Here is a 15,288-nt window from a genome sequence, read left to right as displayed (position 1 = left end):
AAATGAGAATTAACTAAATGAATTCTGAAGAGCAGAATACTGAATGCCTTGCTGCAATGTTATGTCCAGGACAGGACTTCGAAGTTATCCCAGCTTTAAGCGGGGGCTGGACCAAATGATGCCCAGGGGTCATTCCAACCTAAATTATTCTATGATTATTCCTCCTCCTTCTCAACAGAAAATAATTTATTCAACACATCAGTTAAACTTGCCTTTTTTAATGTACGCATCAAATTGTTTACTTAATCTTCCCTCAAAAAGGGTCAACAAAAGCTTTCCTACTTCCTACAGGATTTTCTCCCGTTTCATGGCGGTGGTTCGTGTCCACACATACGGTGGGGAATACAGAAATAAAAGGCAACATGTAAGGTAGAGATGGCTATCATGCAGTCTGTTCAATGTCAAAATTTGGACCATATATTAACATTGGAAATATTCTTCGTTAGTTACAGGGGACTTCCTGCCTCTATGTCGGCACAGGAGGAGCTTGTTCCTGGCCCAAGCAGCTACTAACAGGCATAGGCTGCAGGAAAGAGAATAGCAAAGCCATCAGCTAAGCAAAAAGAAGAAACATCCTGGCTCTGTGTTTTCTTCTGTAGGAGGGGAGAGGGAATGGAAAGGAAGGGAGTTGTTTACAAGGAAAGAGGCGAGGGTGAAGAGCCCTGAAGGGGTTGGTTTCTTTGAAGGAGCTGAGTGAAGCTAACGTGAAGAGGCTGTAGGGGAGAGGAACTGGGAAGGGCTGTGATGTGCGATTTCACACACTGACAGACTACGTGTGTGTTGGGAGTTTCCTGCATGGAATGTGCTTTCTTTAAGGTAGAGGCCGTCTGGCTCTGTCTGCATCATTTCCCTAAGGTTGTGCTGACTGGAAATGAATCGTCGCTTAGAACCTAGGGAAAATCACTTTCTTCTTAGTTATCAAGGACAACACAGAACAAATATTGTAGCTGAAATACTCATATGAAAGTGTGGTCATACTTAAAATAATTTACCTAAAACAGTGGTCAGCACGAAGCTCTTGACTTAACCTCCATCTTAAGGATCAAGTCTTGTGTAGAAGGGCTATCCTTGTGCAGTTTGTCTGTAATGAGATGAGAAGCTTCATATTCCTAGTGGGGTTTTACCTGCTAGCAGTTAGCTATCCCAGGAGGAAATATTGCAGTATCCTCATGTACAGAAGTGGGTTTCCTCAAAGAAATTGTGTTTATATTGCACCATATTTCTTTAGAAATCAATTTTCTGGTACCGAAGTCCAGATCCAAAAAGGTGCTGAAAAAGTGTGCTCTAATGCAGATTTTTAGGTGACTGTCTCCAGGCATCCATGGTTTGGGTTCAGTCCCTATGGTGCTCATACAACGCATAGGGAATTATGTGCCTCAGAACAGAATCGATCACAATTCACTGAGTATTTCTTACCTAACGTCAAAACGTTGAGCAGGATGCTTAAGGTACCTTACATGAAATTCAGTCTCACCCTTGCATCTTCATTATTTTTTTCTGCACCACTGAGAAACTGTCTTTCCTCTTGTGGGTGTTACTGTCTTGTGGTGGTGTCTTTTATAACGCAGCTCCTTAACTAAAATACGGTGTTATTTTCTATACAGGATTGAGGATTCATAGGAAAGACAGGGAATAGCCTGGTGGTATGCTCAACTTAGATACTGCTTTGATTTCTCGCAGGTGAATAAAACAGAATTGTATCTAGTTCTATCAGATTGTTCACAAGTGCTTTAATAACTGAACTATTGGGGTAAGGAGGAGGGAAAGAAGAAACTAGACATCATTTCATCTTTCAGTGTATTGTTTTGTTTGGTTTTTTTTAAGCTTGACAACCATTACCATTTTGTGTGCAATGCTGTCTGTTAGGCATGCTTGCTGAATATAGTTTTACGGGTACTTGATACGCTGCGTTGTGATTTAGGCACCAAACTGCTCAATTACCTCAAGGAAGAGATGATTCCACCTCTCCACTATAGCATTTCTTTAATGTGAAATTTCTGATTCATTTTTTGACTACTTAAGTTCCTTCTAAATATTATTTTAGATGATTGTTTGGTTTGGATCAGATCCAAATATCACCACTGGGCCTGAAGAAATATGATAGTACACTACTATCTAAACTGATATGCTGTGTAGACGCAGTAAAATTTTCAATGTACTGCTGTTGAGGTAGTTCAGTTTTGGAAGTGAGCACCTTTCTCAAATAAAAACAGGTTTGAAGCAATCAGGAAGAGCTAACATTACTACCTTGGGAGAAATCAGTCCTGAGCCTATTCTTTCTCTTGGTAGACTTTTTCTGAATTAATTAAAAAAGGGAAATTACACAATTAAGTAACATGATTTGATTTTAGCTTATATAAATAAGAACGTAAGTATGGTTGTACCTGTCTGGGATACATAGGGGCAGGAACAGACACAGAGTGAAGAGTGAGAATAGGCCAATCATATAATACTTGTTTCCCTAATGCTGTTATTGCTTCCAAGTTTAAAGTTAAATAAAATATAACAAGTATTTGCATATGTTGCCCTGCAAATTCTTTTTGCTGGAATAGTAGAGCTTCACAGGCTTCTGCTATGAAAGGAAAGGATTTTCTGTCTTCACTGTCACACCAGTAACTATCTGCAAAACTGAAAATGAAAATAACTGGCTGATACTGCAAGCTAAGTAGCAAGTGTTTTGTTTCTAGGGTGGCCAAGTTCAATCAAAACTTCAGTAAATGTTTTTGAGGGACTGGTATGTGTAAAATTAATTCAGCAACTTACAGGTGAAAAAAAAAAAAAAGTTGTTATAACTAATACTCTTGTTGACCATTTCAGGAGTGATGGTCAAAAACTACAGGGCAGTAGGCTGTGTTGTGCTCTCCCCATCACACAGCAGCCTTTGCTGCCTGCTTTGCAAGCACCTAAGCAGAACACACTGTGGAACGTAAAGGGTGCTGCTGCTGGCTTTCTGTGCATGCTCTGTACTTATATAGTGCTCTTAGCAGGGAAGCACATTGAACTTTAAATCACAATTAAATAAGAAATAGAACAGACATTATTAAGCACAATCAGTATAGGAAAAATGGATATAAACAGGACTGGAACAGTTAAAAATCGCTTTTAAAGGAAAATCATGTCTACAAACATCTGCAAGTATTAAATGCAGAGGAAAGCATTTATCTTGGGACCTTTTTGAAAATTTGGCCATAAGTATTTCCCAGCATCACTGAAAAGAAGTACAAAACATTCATAGCAGAGCCACAAAGTTCTGCTATTGATTTTGTAAAACCTGGGGAATAACAATAATTTGTCTGGGGAAAAAAATAGCCAGTCCTCTTTCCCTGTAGGAACTTGTAGCAAGCCCTTTCTAATAAAGGTGGGAATTAACCACCTGAATGATTTTCTGGCATCTACAGCTAAGAACAACTTTGTAATAATTTAAAAAGTCAGTTTGAAATTCACAGGGTACAAAAGAGAAGCAATCAGTAAAATATGCGTGGCTTTGTAGGGAATGTTGCTTCTTTATTTTGGTTTCTTGGGGTTTTTTACATTTTCCAGGATCGTTGTAGGGGATTGTATTAGGTTTGTTGGAACATCAAAAGGACTTCTTGATAGGGAGCCCCATTGACACCACAACTGACTAATAGAGTGCAATTAAATATTTGACAAAGGTTACTGTGTCACATCAATAGAGGTGACTACTGAAGTCAGGGACTTTGACATAATTTTAAATTGGGCAACAAAAACATTCACTTGGGGGTTGATCTTTTCTATGCTAATTTACTGAGCGGTTGGTACTTTTTCACAGGATTATTTAATGTAAAATTTATTCTTAGCTCTTTTTTTTTTCCAGATAGTTGATACCAAAGTTTATTTACTATTTTGTAGATAACCTGAAGTGTACTGGCTATTTAAAATCTGCTTCTCCTTTGCTTTGGATGTAATATTAGTTTCTCAGCCTCCTTGCTTTTTGTGAAATGATTCTGAATCTTTTTTCTTTCACTTTCCACAACCAGAATAGCAATTTAAAAATCAGTGAGACAGTATCTGCCTGTAATTATATACAGGGATGTTTGTGTGGCTTCATTGCAGAATTAATTGAAAAGATCCAGTGCTGATACAACTCCTTGTAAAAATGCTTTCATAGATTTTGTATAAGTGTCTAATTTCATGAATTGTTTTAGAAAACAATAAGAAATATTTTTGTGTAGCAGATACAGCACTTTCTCCAAAAATTAGTAACAACTGTAAACCGAATGACTTCACACAAAGAAGAGGCACACAAACATTTCTTAGATAATTAAAGGAATACAAAACTGTGAGTTTGCCCTGGCAGCCTGTATGCAGGCTATGCAATCTATCTCCATGATAGATTAAGAAGTTTGCCAGAAAGAGGGACTAAAGAAGACCTACAAACCTTCCCAGCAAGAACTAAGTTTCTCTGCTATGGTGTTCTGAAGAGGAGCAAGGCACAGGACTTGCATAATGAAACCATATGGTCTGAAGTGCACGCGCACTGACATATAGTGGTGCACAGGATAAGAAAAACAGATTTCCAGACTGCATAATAAATACTTTGCTAGAAGAAGTGTGTATGGTGTGGTGGACCTCCTTCTTGCACCAGACGGTTCAGCAGCTATCAAGAGGCATTCATCTGAAGGGAGTCAGATCTCGCATTTGGCCATGTAATGTCTAAAACTAAACCCAGGTGATTCTGCAGGTACTGCCGTCACTGGGTAGTGTGCAAAATGTGCGCATGGGCTTTGATCGAAGCTGCCTTTTCCGCACCGTTGTCCCTGCTGCCGGGGCCACAGGCACACGTCTAGGAGTCCAAGGTGCCCTTGCTGCTCCCGGGCACCCGCTTTGAAAGTGAATCCTTGGGTGTTCATACAGGCCCGGTGGCAATGCCGTCAGAGGATGTCTCAGGCAGTTTTTCCACTGCCAAAGTGCTCAACAGTCTTCCCCATCCCTGGGCTACCTCCCAGTGAGGGGGGGTTCTGGTTACTTCTACAGAAACACGGCTCGTGGGCATGGTCCGGGAAAGCAGTACAGTAAAGTCACTTTGAGTGTTCACTTTAAAACCACCAAAACTGCGTTTGGCTCCCATAAATTGTGGGGACAGGTGTTTGATGGTCATACGTAGCTCACCTTGTTCTGCTGGTGCTGGTCATTGTGGGACAGTTTGGTCGTCTCCACAGAGCCCTCTTAACCGTGCTGGGTTCCCATCGTGTCCCACCTTGAAGAGGACACACGCTTCTTGTTTAGCTTTACTTGAGATACAGGAAAAAATAATGAAGGCTCCCGAAGGCACAATTTTTTGCTTGTTTATAGATGTACTGTAGCTCATCCTAGGGTTTTTCTATTCATGCCTGGAAAGAGATAAACACGATGTAAATAGATTGTAGTAGCCAGACATCCCTTGCTGCCCGTAGGAACTCATCGTTTTTACAACGCACTGTGCTTCGCATCCTTCCACGCCGTGCAGAGGGAGGCCGAGCTCCCCGAGCGCCCCGCGCAGGTGGTGGTCCCCAAAGCGAGCTCCCTGCTGCGTGCAGTGTCGTTTGCCTCCCGTCCCTCCTCACATGCAAGATCACGCCTGAACGAAAGGTTTCTGGCTGCTTTGGTGCTTTTGTTACACGTGTGCGGGAACAGGAACACGTGAGTTCGGATGGAATCGAGATGACCGCTCTGAGGATACTTACTCTGCTCGTTCTTGCCTAGGGAATTTGCTGGGGTGTTTCCTTGCGTAGGTGGATATTAAAGATACTAAGGATGCACAGTGCAGTGCATCCTTACAGAAGATACGTTCATTAGCTTCAAGGCAAACATCCAGAGCTAAACGTATGACAATACCTATTCTTTTTCTGTTTGGTTGGGGGTTTTGTGTTCGTTTTTTAGCGTTATCTTCTCACTCTTAAGTTATTCTGCTTCCCTGGGATTTTCCTTCAATAAGTCCTATTTTCCAAAGACAATGTAAGTATAAAGAACCAAAGATTTGTATAGTTGAATGGTGACACAAGTTTCTTTGTATCACTTGGATAGAATTAAGTAGAACAGTCGTCTTATTTGTACTAGAACACTTGAAGTAGACATAGGGTGCAATGACTACCAATAATCAGAGAAGAATACAGCAAATAAATCATAATTACTCTTCTGGTTTTGGGTTAAGGGAGGTAATAATTACATCTGCCTGAGTCCTCAGCTCATAAATATTTTACGCTACTGTTTTCTAATACTGTTCTAATGTATTTCTGGTCAAAATCTCCCTCCTCTCTCCTCAAACTCTTAAGTTAGGTGCAGGTTTCCACAGTTCAGAACTTTTCAATAAAGTATTTGATTGCTTAGCTTCCTAAGCCAAAGTTGCTAGAGTTTGAAAACTTATATAATGAGGCATAGGAATATGCAGAAAAGTGGTTGATAATGAATGTAAAACTTTTTCTTTAGAAAAACTATAAAGCAGAAAGCTTTATTTTGCTGAACATGCTGAAAAATTAATTAGGGGGAATACTTCTGTTAATTTTTTTTTGTCTTTTCATGCATTTGATGTGTGTACACAGTCAATTGTACTGATATCCTGTGAAGCTGGAAAACACCTAGAAGAAAAGCATCAAAAAAAAAAAAAAAAAAAAAAAAAGAAGCACTTTTGTTCACTCAAGCAGATTTGGCATGGTTATGTGGCAGCCTAAGGGCTCCCTACACAGACACGTCTGGTTGGTTCAGTCTGGAATTATTTTCAGGCCAAAAGCAGTAAAAGCTAATTTTTTAAAAAACAAGATAAAAAAAAAAAGTATAAAAAAGAAAAGGGCAGGTTATCTAAATTTAAACTATGTCAAATGCTAATAATATTTTTCTAGGGAAACCCTCTATGTATTTGTCTGCAAGACTGAGTTATTGGTTTGTAACCAAGAAATGGCAACTGTAATGTGCAACTATATTGGACTATTTAAAAGCTAAAGAGCATGAATTTGACTAAGGAAAACAGCACTCTTTTTATACCAGAATATATTGATACCGTTGTAGGAGCAAATACACTTTTAATATAGAATCATAGAATCATTCAGGGTGGAAAAGACCCTTAAGGTGATAGAGTCCAGCCATTAACCTAGCACTGCCAAGTCCACCACTAAACCATGTCCCTCAGCACCACATCTACACGTCTTTTAAATACCTCCAGGGATGGTGACTCAACCACTTCCCTGGGCAGCCTGTTCCATATTCCATATGTTAAATAGGAAGGTAGCATTAGGATAAAAATGTTCGTGGTGAATCTGTTACCTTAACTATAGAAGTTACAGTACTTATTGAAAGGCTATTACAGTAGTTGTCAGAAGAAGCCTGACTAAAACTGGAGAAGCCAAAATACAGTCAAAATTTATTGCAAGCCTTCCCATCTAAGATTTCTTAAAGTGAATACATTAAATGTTTCTGTGGAAGTCAGACAAGTGGTATTAGGGGTCACTACTAATAGGCCATGAGTGATTCATTTAATACTATCTGTAGTATGCCAGTAATGAACTTCTACATTTTATGCAAGTTTACTGCTTAAAAGAGGCTAAGCTGGAATTCCTGGAAATTATAATTCACTCTTTATGCACAGACTGGATTTTCTTTTCTCACTGATTTGGATGAGGTGGCACAAGCTTTTACAGCAGTGTGTTCTTGCCAGCAACATTTAGTAATTCATTCTGCCAGCAAGAATGCCACCTGAGCTACCCCATGTTTTTCTGTCTGACGAGGTGGTATCTATCACTTAGAAATCTGGATACTGGCGGAGGGACTGTATAGTGGAAAATAATATATTGCTTATTGTGGATAATGCGAATTCCAGAAAGGAAGATTGCTCTGAAGTCCCAGTGTGTCAGCTGAAGCTGTAGTTGTTCAGGGTTTTTGAAAATCAGGCACAAGGAATTTCAAATTGGAAACAGTAGTATTTCAAAAAGAGCCACTGTTCCTAGTCACCACCCACTAGGCCTCCATTTGAAAAAGTAATTTACATTAAAGTAATTTCTTCCAATTTAGCACTTTGCTATTATTATTTGCCAGAGGACTCTGTCTATGTTTATCTTCAATGTTCTTAACTTCAGTGGACCTGAATGCAGGCATTTCAGTTGAGTGTCTCATCACAGGGCTAGCTTCTTTATCTGTGAAATCTCACTATGGTGAGTCAATATAAACCACAGATTTTAGATACTTGGAAATTGAAGGTCATGTATAGATTTGAATTTGTCAGGTTAACACTTTTGGTGCCAGCTAGAAATTAAAAGTTGTGCTTTTAGAACCATTAATATGCAAATTAGGTAATTATCCTATTTTTAAACACTATCAAATCTGATAAATAATTAACCCAAGTTCTGTTCCTGTAAAAAGAGACCTCCAAAAAGCAGCATTTAATTTTATTTACAGTATTCTTGTTCAGAACATAGATACTAGGAGCTGTACTCGCATATTTATAAGAGATCTAGCATCTGTTGGGAAAAGGGAAAACAATTCAAGATACAAAATTCATTTACTCATTACAAAGAGCATTTGTTCTCAACATCAGAAAGAAAAAAAATTATAGATTGGAAAGTTAAAATAATTTCTGGTTTTTTTAACCGATGGATGCAACAGATGACTGTGTTCTCCCCTTTAAATAACTTGTAAAAATGTACAGAAAAAAAATATAATCATGACTATAATAATCAGTTCACTGCTATTAAAAGAATTATTATTACTGAGTAACTTAATCCTTTTTGTATTCTTGGCATGTGAGGAAGATCTATATTGAAGCATAAACAGATCACACCTCGGAGGAGAGTGTACTCAGTGCCTAATTGAATATATCCTTCATTTTATCATTCATTTGAATATATCATTCGTGTCATAGAAAAATCCCTACCTAACCCATCCATTAGTGTGCATGCTCATTATTTTAAATTTAAGACTTTCCATAGCTTACGTACTTGTACATGGAAGCACAAACACATCTAAATTTACTCTCTTGTGTAGGCCAGTTGAATTAACTTAGCTGCACGTTTGAGTAATATAAAAATGCACATAATGATCAGTAGAACCAGGAATCATACTCGTCATTTCTCCTAGAAATCACATGTAACTCTTCACCTGAGAAAGCAATTTATCATTTTCTCTATAAAAATGGTAAATCAAATTGAAGGATCCGAAAAAGTTACAAAATGTTAATGTTTTTTATTTGAAATAGTGTAATTGTATATCAAGACTAAGAAGTCAGTTTCTATATGTATGTTTTAAATTACTTAATTAAGAAGTGAAGATGCTTCCCTCCTGCTGACTGAATGTTGTGCAAGTCATTCATTACAAACACATGTAAAATAACACGTGATACATTTTAAGTATGTTATTTATTCTTGAGTTCCTTTATTCTTAAATCTGTTCCTTCAGAATATTTAGATCTGAATGTTGATGACACACTACTGAATAATTTCGTTTAAAAATTAACACTTCTTTTTTTTATCTTTTCAGTTCAACAGAAGAGCAATTTCACTGGCAAACACAAGGTAATGTACTTGTCTAGACATATGTACTACGTATATTGTCTCCTAGAAGGATCATATTTCCTAAAGAAGATAGAACTGCATTATACAGTTGTTTGTTTTTTTCATTGCTAGTATGTGAAAACCTTACTAAAAAACTGGCAAAACGTGGCAAAAGTTGTTAGGTTTGGCAAAAAGAACACCTGGACTTATGTAGAGTTTTGAGAAGGGGCATCGCCAAATGTGTCTCTAATTTTTTTTGAGATTCGACCTGAACTTTCTCAATTTGTTTTGATTGATCCAAGGCCACTCTTTCACCATTTTCATGGCACCATTTTCAATATGGCCAGCCTCCTCTGAATATGTGATCTTGGTGTGTTCTCCATTCCTTCATCAGCTGTGAATGCTCAGTCATGTGTAACTGGTTTTACCTTTTGCCTTCTGTCATGGTTTAGCCCCAGCCGGCAACTAAGCACCACGCAGCCGCTCGCTCGCTCCCCCTCCCGCAGTGGGACGGGGGAGAGAATTAGGAAAAAAACTCGTGGGTTGAGATAAACACAGTTTAATAGGACAGAAAGAGAGAAGGAAACAACAATGATAACAACAATAATAATACCGACAAAGGAATGTACAAGCACAAGTGATGCCCAACACAGCAATTGCTCACCACCCATCCCCGAGCAGTGATTCCCGCCCCCCGGCCAACTCCAGTTTATGTACTGGGCATGACGTCGTATGGTAGGGAATATCCCTTTGGCCAGCTTGGGTCAGCTGTCCCGGCTGTGCCCCATCCCAGCTCCCCGTGCACCCCCACCCTGCTCGCTGGCCGGCCAGCACGAGAAGCTGGACTGTCCCTGACTGCTCAGCAACAACCCAAGACATCAGCACATTATCAACAGTTTCTCATCCCAAATCCAAAACACAGCCTCACACGAGCTTCTGTGAAAAAAACCAGCTCTATCCTGGCTGAAACCAGGACACCTTTCTTCTACATTTTTATGTTGTTAATTTTATTACAGATGGTCAGAAGGATATAGAAGATGAGCTCACCACCGGTCTGGAGCTGGTGGACTCTTGTATTAGATCACTGCAGGAATCAGGGATACTTGATCCACAGGATTATTCAGCCAGTGAAAGTAAGTCGCTAGAAATTTGTTTTATAGAACCCAAACGTATTTGTAACTTTCCATGCTCTAAAACAGGATGCATCTCTTCTAGTGTTTTTCTTGATTGTTTTCTGATATTGGCAGAAGGCAATGTAGCTGTGAGCAACCAAATTGCCTCCTTGCCTTTGCAAGTTAAAATTTGGTTTTGTTTGTAATGGAGAGAATCTTACTGGAAGTTTGTGGGGAAAAGAAAAACAAACCTGCAGAATATATTTTAAGGAAAATAGTTTGTAATTGCAGTATTGCTGTACTATACTATAAGGTCATGTCACAAGATTTCAGCATCACCACTACAAAAGTAACTTTCAAACAACACTTTCTCAGTATGCAAAAGTAATAAAACGAAATGTAGCGTTGGGCCATAAGTAATTCTGCTGTCTCCTTTTAACTACTTGGCCAGGTAGCTGGTAGTCCTTAAAAGAAAAAATTTCAAATGGACAGAGTTAGGTGAACTTTTTGAAGATGATGGGGAGAATGGCAGCTGCAGCAAGCAAGCTGAAGTCTTTTCTCAGAAGTTGGCTAACTGGTCCTGTGGCAGCCGTTCTGATTGCAGAAGTGTGCAGTGAGTGGATCGATCCTCTGCTAGGACCAGCCGCTGGAGAAGTGAATCAAGAACAAACGTCAGCAGAACTGAAAAAAAGGGAAAAAGAGACACGTCACTCAATGTCTTTGTGGAACAGATTTCTACAAATACTTGTGCCCCTAAGTTACATACACTGAGACAAAGTTTTCCAACAGGTTAACACGTCTGTTATCAGATGTAGCACTAGATATTGAAAAAGCAGGTTAATTCCCTATTTTCCTTTCCTTTTTCTCAGTCTCCTCCCTGATACTCTGTTCCCCTGTGCCACAATATATACGCACTTTCACATCACTCTTACTGCTCCTCCTGACACTACCTTGGCTTTTCAGTTTTCTCTAGTATTCCTTTACATCTCCTTCCCTCTGCTCAGTTGAGCCATTTTTGTCTTTTCCAATCTCCTGCTGCCCAGTACCCTCTGACTGAGTCACATCTTTCAAGGTGGTTACCCAAAGTCAGCATTCTCGAAACCCAAGGGGATGATTTCCCTTTCCTCTGCAAAGGCTAAATGGAATGTGACAACCACCTTCTGCAGAGCATCTCTAGCAGTGGTGTGTCGTCACCTGGTCATCATTTCAGGTGAAAACAAGGCATTGCAAGGCTTAATGCAGAATCCTAATGTGTCAGAACATTTTTCGTTATTTTAAAACAAGATTTTCAATAAAATTAATAGCTGACAATCCTGGGACAGTAGGAAATTTTTCACTTCTCGTGTGCACAAGATTTCTGGGCCAACAATGTCACTAACATTTTTTGTTAAGATGTTGCTTTATCTAAACAAAACCTTTCATTAGGAGAATATAATGCAACAATGCAAGCCCTTATTTGCCATGTGTTTTTTCCCTTTACATTTTTTTCTTCATTTGGAGGTGAGGAGAAATGTATTAAATGGCTAACATGATAAGGATTGCCTTCATACTCTGATTCCACAGAAAAATGAAAATGAGGAGATGGCAATAGAGGAGAATGGGGGCAAGGAGGGTCTGTCTTGGGTAGGAATGTGGCAGAAAGTGGATTAAGAGATGGAGACTAAGAAAACAATGTTAGGGAAAAATGAAGGCAGTAGATGAAGAAAAGTCTGGGTATGTGAAGAAATCTAGTACTAAAGCATATTTCTGGGGAGTATCACAAAAAGATAAGACACAAATGAGAATATAGATTTGAAGGAGAACAAGGAATGTGGGAAAATAGAAAACAGTGATGAAGAAGAGGATCCATAGAGATGGATTATGTGGGAAACCAGCAGAGAAGAAACTGAGATTTGTTGAAGCAGGAGGTCAGGTCAGAAAGTTGAAAGCTGAATTTGGTTGGATGGTTTGTTCATGGGACCAGGAGTTAGGTGCAAAGAGAGGGAACAACAGGGTGATGGGAATGACATTAGCAAAGGGAAATACTGATAGAGTTACGGACAGGACAGTAGCTGTCCCTAAGAAATGTAGGTTTGGAGAGAACAGGCAGGTGCATGTGCTCACAAGGGAGCAGGCTTCCCCACAGAGCTGCAAGCTTGGGTTTTTTCATGGTCAGGAAATTTTGTGAAGCCTTTTGTCACAGTGCTCCATACTCCTCTGTTCCAGGCCCACCTCGTAATGAAACTAGATTGCTATTTGCCATGTATGGTTTTAATTAAGAATCGAATATATATGCCAAAGCTAACAGTTGCACCTCTGCTAATCAGTCATAAATGCAATTAGGTTGTCATATACTGGATTTTCTTTTTGGTTGTCAGGATCTTCTTTCAATTTAGAATAAAATATCACAAACACATCAGACAGTTAAAATGTTACTGTATTTGCAAAGTCAAAAGTACCAAAGTCAAGGCTATCTGTACAACATAATTTGACTTTCTTACGACTGCATTATAAAACAATTATTATCATACCCTGTTTTGTACATTTTCTGTCCAAGCCTCATTTACCCCAAAGCTAAGGCTCAGATTCCACAGTGTACTGAAGGGGGATTTCATCTGGAGCACTTCCAACTTCTTTAAGTTCTCTAAGTAGAACACACATAATAAACGAAAACAAAAATCTCATATTTGACAGTTCAGCTTTGCGCTTAAAATTGAATTGTATCCCTCCTTTGCATCCTAAAGGTCAGATGTTACAGTTGTGAAATCATTCAAGGTATCTTGTACTGATACCTAGTTTTACGTGTTCCCAGTTAGTTTGCAGGTGTGCTGAGAACAAACAGCTGTAACTGGACACTGTGGAAGCACAGTCTCCCACATAGGAAGCATGGTATAAAAGGCAGTTTAAAACTCACTCTGAAGTGTCTCACATACAGCACTTGTATTGCATAGACACTTCTAGTCTTAATTTCTTCAGTCTCCTAATAGGAAATAAGATTTAGATAAATCACTTTACAGGTATTATAAAAATCATTATTTGTGATGTATTTGAAGTAAACATTGAGTATCATAGAATAATCCACCAGGCTGCTTTTTTCTTTTTTTTTCTTTGTATTGGACATTTGTCAAGGAAGGCCTGAGATCATGCGGTAAAAAACGAAGCAACCACAAAACTCTGAATAGTTTTGCATTGTGTACACTGCCCATAAGTCAAGGAGGGAGGGGAAGAGCAATGATTCAGAAAAGGCGACTTGGTCTGGCATTTCCTAACTTTTGAGCACTTGATTTTACAATTTTAGTTATGTTTACTTCTGCAGTTTGACTGCATAGCTGTGTTTTATGTAACAAGGCTGACTCTAAGAAGAGCATTTCTAGCCTGCCACAGTAGTTCTAGCCTAGTTGAAGCAGATTTTTAAAATCATTATACGAAAGCCTGCCTGGGGACATGACCACAGCTGCTGCTTCTGAACCGTGTGTGTCTAGTCCGAGTTAATCTATCAGTAACTCTGCCTTTGTAGAGGATTAGTGTGTCTGTAGTCAGAATCTTTACGATTTGGTTTCATGCACTCTGATTTTCTCAGAATTAGTTTTAAAAAGTTGTCACATAGCAAGTGGCTGTTGTAATACTCTAAATCCCAAACATCACTTCACATGTGCTGTTCCTTTCCTAGCAAATAAAAGCCATGAACGAAGGCTACTGGGACAAGTCAATGAAAGGGGCTTACACAGGAGGGGTTCTGTATTGCTAACGGTGATGCTTGCTGATTATCGTTACTGAATATGAATGGGCAAATTAAAAAAAAAATATATATATACATATAAAACTTTTAATAATTTTGGGGACATGCAAGCAGAGCGATCGCTTTTTTAGAAGTAATTTTCAACAAAGACGTGCAGATTCATAACTGCTGCATTCTCTCGTACAAGTCTCCTGTGGTTGCGCTCATGCTGGGACAAGGCTATATGGATCTGAGCGGAACTCCTGCACTGTTGCCCATCTCTTTCTTCTGTCCCAAATCAGTATAAATTAGCTTCCCAAAATTAATGTGCTTCCAGTTACAAGGAACTGGAAACTTCAGAATTATGCAAGAAGCTGCAGCTGAGTTAAGACCTGAACCTGCATCTCCGTGGTCCAGTTCCTCATACTGCAGTGATTTCTCTTTATGTATCTATAGATCTGTCACCATGGCGTCACTCCAGTTTACATCAAACATCATCTGACATAGTTTTCTTGTGGAGTCAGAGAGGAGTTCAGCCTGCCCTAAGTGTTTGTGGGCATGTCACCAGCGGAAGGACGGTGGTCCATGCGGACCTTGAGTCCCTGAGGGAGGGCAGGTACAGGCTGCTGCTAGCGGCGGTAGCCATCAGCTACCGTGTGTCCGAGGGACCAGCCTGGTCCCTCAGTGTCACTGTGAGGGCACTCCATCCTTCCTTCTCCCCGCTGTAAGTGGCTGTAACACCCAGCCTGGAGCTGACTGCAGAGCTGACTGCTCCTCCCTGAAACTGTTTCTTCCCTCCACCATTATCTCTTTCTGATGGGAACCCAAAAATACTGCTTTTCCACATATGAAGATAAATAACTCACTTTTAAAACAATAGGGAGAAAGACCGAAGATCTGAAAGCTGAGGTAAGTCACACATGAGACACAAGAGACAAGTCAGGGGAGAGAGATGGGAATGCAGAGTAAGTGCAGGACCTGCAATCACTGGAGAAGGAAACAT

General features: G+C 39.5%; 1 protein-coding gene across 1 annotated transcript in view; it reads left to right on the top strand.

Annotated features, from left to right (window-relative positions):
• The window catches only part of CTNND2 (catenin delta 2), a gene marked incomplete at both ends in the record, with an annotated part of 569,531 nt that overhangs the window by 222,331 nt on the left and 331,912 nt on the right, over nt 1–15,288 (top strand). Inside the window, 2 exons of the mRNA XM_081996266.1 lie at nt 9,463–9,497; nt 10,493–10,609. Coding sequence (XP_081852392.1) covers nt 9,463–9,497; nt 10,493–10,609 — 152 coding nt within the window. The remainder of the gene's footprint in view (nt 1–9,462; nt 9,498–10,492; nt 10,610–15,288) is intronic.

Source organism: Phaethon aethereus, assembly GCF_964289735.1.
Source record: "Phaethon aethereus genome assembly, chromosome: 2".
Classification (NCBI taxonomy): Eukaryota; Metazoa; Chordata; class Aves; order Phaethontiformes; family Phaethontidae; genus Phaethon; species Phaethon aethereus.
The sequence above is the reverse complement of the archived record's forward strand: the minus strand, read 5'-3'. Positions and strand labels throughout refer to the sequence as shown.